The sequence below is a fragment of the Astatotilapia calliptera genome, chromosome 1, assembly GCF_900246225.1.
Source record: "Astatotilapia calliptera chromosome 1, fAstCal1.2, whole genome shotgun sequence".
Taxonomy (NCBI): Eukaryota; Metazoa; Chordata; class Actinopteri; order Cichliformes; family Cichlidae; genus Astatotilapia; species Astatotilapia calliptera.
Window position 1 is genome coordinate 25,630,996 of NC_039302.1, and position 6,660 is coordinate 25,637,655.

At 38.8% G+C, this 6,660-nt stretch overlaps 1 protein-coding gene across 1 annotated transcript; it reads right to left on the reverse strand.

Annotated features, from left to right (window-relative positions):
• nudt19 (nudix (nucleoside diphosphate linked moiety X)-type motif 19) lies at nt 1-3,779 on the reverse strand. Its single transcript, XM_026171816.1, has 3 exons — nt 2,886-3,779; nt 1,004-1,211; nt 1-915 (listed from the first exon to the last, which is right to left on the reverse strand). Exons 1-3 carry the CDS (start codon nt 3,639-3,641, stop codon nt 698-700), a joined length of 1,182 nt encoding a protein of 393 aa, XP_026027601.1. The 5' UTR covers nt 3,642-3,779; the 3' UTR covers nt 1-697.
• Between the last annotated feature and the right edge of the window lie 2,881 nt (nt 3,780-6,660).

A 6,660-nucleotide genomic window follows, 5' to 3' on the forward strand; every position in this document is an offset into this window, starting at 1 on the left:
TGTTTTTCAGCAGCCTTTATGTTTAAATTAATCAGATTTAACAAATTTCATTAACAGCATTGCTGTAATCAACCTATATTTCCAGTAATAAGCACAACTGATCAAACACAGCCTTCAGCTTTCACTACAACTGCGACAAAGTTTGAGGATACTCTGGTCCTCTGTATAGTCATGAAGAACATGTCTTTGGATTGCAATAACTATATATACATTTTTATTGGAACAAAAATCTGACCTCTTAATGCATCTGTGTCTGTGCAGGCAGGTCCGTGCAAATAAAAAGTTGTCTAATCTTTAAACTGCATATACAATTTTTGAAGTTGCTTTTTGTCCTGACGTAAAAACTAACTACACACTGTAAAAACAGACACGATTACTGCCATTATTTAAATGAGCTGTCTGGCAGGTCCTGCAAAGTTTGGCCTGAGCTGAAGACTGAATGTTCTTTCTCTTCTGTCCATGTTTGTCTTCTTCTTCTCTTCCAGCTTCATGTACTAGGAATTTCTACCCAAAACAAGCCAATCTGAAACACATTAACTCTCAAAGTGCTGCAAAATTTCTCATTTAAATTAACATAATAAAATATACAGTGATGAGAGCAACATGACTGAGACCGATATAAAAATATGACTGTAAATTTGCCTGGTTTTGTGACTTTTTATTTCATAGGCACAGGAGGACAAGGATCACAGGGTTGTCAAAGCTGACTTTTTGAGTCATGTGACACTGCTGAATGTGCAACAGGGAGGACGTGCTTGTATTTTGGAGTGATGGTGATCTGTACCCTTAAAGTGTATGGATCTGATATGACAATACGGTGGAGCGGGGAAGCATCCTGATGATCCTTTGATTGAGGGGCTGTGTTTTTTGCAGCTTCAGAGTCTCTTGGGCTGTCCACTGGATAAAGTTTATCACCTGGATGAGTAAGTAGTCCAAGAGAGAGAGAGGAAAGATTAAACATAGATAGGTGTAAATCATTAAATGATAATGATAAAATCTGCACCTGGCAGCAGCGATATATGATGTTCATCATTTGATACAACAACGGGCATCCACTGCTCGCAGCCCGCTGTGGCACGCTGGCTGGCGAAGTTGTGGAGATCATTTAGTAGAGGGAAGTGGCACAGGCGGCTGAGTTCATAGAACTGTGGAGGCGCAATCCACAACTCCTGTGCCTGGTAGCTCTGCAAGATCTCTGAGGGTGTGGACCACTGAAACACACAGATGGGGTTAGTGTTTTAGAACTGCAACACTGTGATCTTACCTTTGATTTGGTACACAATATCAATCAGCTGGTACAAAGACACCTGAAAGAGCTAGTGTTATTTACCCACTGAAACTAATTTTACCACATTTTCTGTATAATTTCAGCTGCAAAACCCCATTTTTGAATTACTCACACTGACTTATCCTTGTGTAACCAGTGGCCCCTGGAAGATTTTAATGATTGGTAGAGGAATTGTATAAAGAAGTTCAGTGTCAGGTGATATCAGTTCTTATCTTGGGAGGTCAGAGAAGATGCTAGCTTCACAGTGTGATTTTCTGAGATCACACTTTTTTTTTATGAGGAACATTATTTAAGAGGCAAGTTGACTGCACTGGGAAAATTTAAAAAGGAGCAAGTATCGAACCACTTCTTAGGTCTATGACATTTTCCAACTGTGCTTCTTTAAAAAAAACAAAAACGAACTCTGTGTCGTAAAACAGAAATCATGATTGTCAAGAAACTGATTCACAAGGCGGTAAGCATCACTATCAAGAATTTGGAGGTGTTTCCGTTAGTGAGGGACAGGAGGTCACTGAACAAACTGCTCTCCACCACAGACAATCTCACCCACTCCACTCCGCACTACTGAGGCAGCAGAGCTCCTTCAGACTGATTCAAACACACTGCCATAAAGAATGATTGTGGAAATCAATCCTATATTTCTCTATAAAACTGTACAATAAGGTTTTGTTCTGTCACAGGTGAACATACCTGTCAGGAATAAGATCTAAAACACACATTTTTGTATTATACCCTTTCATGTTTACTTTTATTAATTTTTTTGGAAATGCAATTTACACTATTCTCTTGCATTCGCTTCAGTTTTACTCTTTGTTTGTTATCATTGTAGTGTATGTAAATTTTTGCACTATTTAACAGTATAATTCCCTTACTGTGCACCTGTGGCACTTATACATTCATTTGGTTGTTTATTTACTGCAGACTGTGCTGCTTTTATTCCTTATCCCACTGCTGTAACACAATCATTTCCTTTCTGGGATCAATAAAGTATTTAGCAGTGATTACTGAAAGGTCTTAATTTTGTTCTCCGAATTCATTTCCTGTTACATTTGGAGCATTTCTTTGCTTTACTTTGTCCCCTGGCATTGCATGGGCTGTGGACAAAAAGATCTGCAGGTCTGTCTAATAAGAATAAATTGACATCTCTTGTTTTCTGTAAGCTATAAGCAAAAGGTCGATAGAGGCTGTGTCCTACCACACCAGGCAAGACCCTCGGTGCAAGTTGTGCAAAGATGCTCCTGAGATGACCACATAACAGCAGCGTGCAAGATGCTAGCAGGCAGGGGATACATGGAACCCTATAACCAAGTGCCTGGCATAGTATACAGGGACATCTGTGCTGAGTATGGCTATACTATATCTTTGCTAAATAATATGGCCATACCAAGAGATAGAAAAATCAGAAAGGAGCCACCCCTCAGTGGCTGTAGCTCAGGAGTCAGTTGCTCTACCAGATCCCAGATTTTAGTTGGGATACTGTTGGATTATATGACTGACCCCCTTTTTAATGAATTGGTAAGCAGGTTTTGATGGTCACGTGTGCGTTTCATGCGTCTATAAAGAATATAAATTAATCTGGCTGGATATATGTAATCACCTGAAAACGCTCAATTTCCTTATCATCTTGTAGCGTATGCGGAATCTCCTGCAAGCAGCAGATGAAGAAAGCTGTGTCAAATCTCGTCGTCCCATATCGGCCTGCTGGAGTCAGCCAGTTGCTCCACTCATGTAAAGCCCAGATGTTAGGCAACACTTGCAGCTCTCTACACATCCTGATAAAGTTGGAGGGGTTCTGGTTAACCAGAGCCCTCCACTTGGTGAGCTCACTGCTGCACAGATCATTCACCCCGTAGCGCTCAATGTAACCAAAGTCCTTTATGCTTTTTAACATTTTTTTCTCCTCTGTTTTGGGAGCAACCAGAAGTACGCCAGATTCCTCAAATGTTTCCCTCAACGCGCAGATCCGGAGGGCGACTTCTCCCGGGATGGGAGAGCCTAGTTTCAGTCGGTCTGTAGCAAAGATTGGAGGTCTGGTCTCCAGAGGCTGTTTGACACTTCTTAACCCGAAAGTCAGGGAGTTAGTGAAAGATCTGAAAATGTCCAGCCACTCACTGGAAAAATCCGATGCGTCCACCACTCCCCCAGGAAACACATAAGCATTGGGCATGAATCCGCTTTTACCGCTTCTTTTAAGCAGCAAAACGTCGTAATCAAAGAGGGACCTGTGGGGCAGATGTGACTGTCCAGAGTCGCTTTCCCCTGTCAGCGGTGCTCTCGGGGTGAAACCACGCCCGCGTCCTGCGGCTAAAATCAGAGTGGCCGCCTCTTTCCAGTGCTTCAGTGTCGTGTTCATCCTAAACCAGCAGCGGTTTCATTCAGTCTAAAAAGTTTCAGCCTCTGACCTCTGTACTTTCACCGTCAGCTGGCTGGTAGCTTTGTTTTGGTGGAAGTCACATGATTCGGGGAACTGGGGACAGAAGCCGTTATCGCCATCTACAGGCTGGAAGATCAACAATAACACGATCCTTAAATACAATTTATAACAGTTTTTCAGCATCTATCTATCTATCTATCTATCTATCTATCTATCTATCTATCTATCTATCTATCTATCTATCTATCTATCTATCTATCTATCTATCTATCTATCTATCTATCTATCTATCTATCTATCTATCTATCTATCTCAGTTATAATGATGTGTCGTGGTGACTTTGCTGTAAAACTAAAAAAAAGTCTTTTAATTAAAGGCAGCTAAATTGCAAAATGTAACATGATTTTAAATAGAAGTACATATGTAATTACAATATTTAATGTTACATGTAATGCCCTAAATCTGATTTTTTTAGGCTTTAATACAGCAGTTTTATTCCATTTTACTTATTTAGTAATTATTAAGCTTTTATTGAATTGTGTAGCTTCAATGTTTTTTAAACTATATATATCTGTAAATATTTGTTTTCAACATAGCTCTACCCATGAATCATATATTGGTAACTTTCCTGTCCTGGGTTTGCAACATAAAAATGAAAAAGCCAATAACACTCTAGAGTTGAAACTTTGATTTTCCAAGTATTTCAGTAAAGGCTTATGGGAGTAAGGGACTGTTTCTGGAGTTTCAGTGAATGAAAGTGTCTGCCAATCTGTCAAACTGAAAGTTCTCACTGCAGTAAATACTCTTACTTTCTCACAAACTGTTCTAAATTTTGTTGGTGAAAACTCACTCAGTCAGATCCTAAACCCCCTCCCCCTTGTATTTGTCTGAAACGTGGTCATAAGTTCTGGGTCTCAGGGTTACTGAGTTCATATGCCAGTGCGTTTTTGTGTTAGCAGATTATAACTGTGTCTGCGGCAAAGGTTCAAATTCTCCTTAAAGCGTTTTAAACATTTCCTTTGTATTCGGTAGGTACTCCAAAAGCTGCAAGAACTAGAGGAAGCCAGTGTTTGAAGTTAAAATAAAATCCTGGTTACATTCCCTCTTGGTGCCCACTCTTTTATGTGGTCTTTTTTTTTTTTTTTTTTTGCAGATGCAAACATAGTTGTCTCTCTAGTTTTTCCCTCTTGATTAATTCCCTCACTTCCATTCTGATAGTTTCAGCAATCTTCCTCAAGGAATTTATTCAGTCCTTTTATTGAAGATATTATTGCTTAGATATTAAACATGATTGAGACGAGGATTTTTATTCTCTCACTGATAAATTCAAAAGTTTTCACAAAAAGTAGCCCACAATGCAAATCTCAGTTGTTCTTGGGTTTCTTTAGATCATGGCACACTGTAAAATGTAATATTGTGTTTAATTAAAAATATTAAATGGGCTGAACTCAATTTTTTATCAATTTGTTATTAGAACTCGATTTAAATAAGTTACCAGTACTTTTTATGCAAAAATGCTGATAAACTCAATTTATTTGAGTTGTCTAAACTTAGAAAAACTAAGTAAGCTGGAAGTTTTGCTTCTCAGGGCGGAAGGATGAAAAATGTGTTTTGAAAATGCCACATGACTACCTCCTCCTCCCTCTCGGATCAGTCCACATGTTCATGGTGCCAGCATTTGTTATGGGATATGTTGAACAAACCTGGAGAAGCGTCAGCTCAAGAGATTATTGTCATTGCTGTGAATCTTTACCTGATACACTGACTTGGTGAGTAAATGTTTACTCTTATTCAAACTGATTTTGCGGCTTCTCTTAGTTTAGCACCAGGTTTATAATCTTGCTAGCTAGTTAGTGTTAGCCTAGCGTTGCTGCTGCCGCTGGGGTCATGTTACTTAAAAATTAACACAACAGCCTTAAAAACCTTACATAAAACTGTGTCGGTGAAATTTTCTGTTGATTGTTTGAAATAAAAAAAAGTGAGATAAGAGCCCAGACAAAATTCTTTGGGAGGTGCAGCCGTTAGGGGTGGGGGTATTTTCAATCCATAGCCATAACCAACTAACTAACTAACTAACTAACTAACTAACTAACTAACTAACTAACTAACTATATATCATGTTTAACCTGAGTAGCAAAAGAGTGCAGGGGGGTTGAAAAGAATAGCCAGAAGTTAGCTGTGCTCCCAGACTCTATCGAGCCTTGACCTCCCGGTCAGCTGCTGGTGGATAACAGAGCTCTCCGAAAACGTGGAAGCACTTTTGCAAATATGTGATATTTTGATAAATGAAGTAGATATTTCAGCATTACACATAAAAAATGTTTTAAGAAAGCAATTAAGTTCATGTTCCAAAAAATATGATTGTTTGCTTGCAGGACACCAGGAGAGATGAGTCCTCCGTCACAGATAGTGTGGTCAGTGAAGATGGTCGCCTGCAGGTTCAAGCTCATTGCATCTCCAACCCACATCCACTGCCACTGTACTTAAGGGAAGTTAAAGACTTTCTTCTGCACCTACATTTGGATCACATCGATCCATGATAGTCATTCAGGCAGTAATGCCTGGACTGGAAACAAGCATCCTTAAAACATTACAACATTCCAGCTCATGTGTTGGAATGAAAAACAAATGTGTTGTTTAAATCAGAGACTGCACTTGTGACAGAACAATAAATATTTTATTTTGATTATATAAGTAATGTAAGTACAAAACAGACTTGTGGTAGGCCTAAACTTATTTTCAGAATAATTACATCTGAGACTTTGTTTCATTGTGAGATTATAACAGTGATATAACAGTGTTGTTCAGCAGAACAGTGTCCAGTATGTTGGCTGTTATACTTGGTTGTGTTTGAAAATAAAAGTTGGGCTGATTTTAACATCATTACAAAAAGTTTTGTTAATTATTTTTAATCATATTCAGGTTACCACAAATTGTTTTTTCATTTAGTTGAACTTGAAATGTTTGTCAGTAGGTAAACAATTAGTCAAAGGAGCTT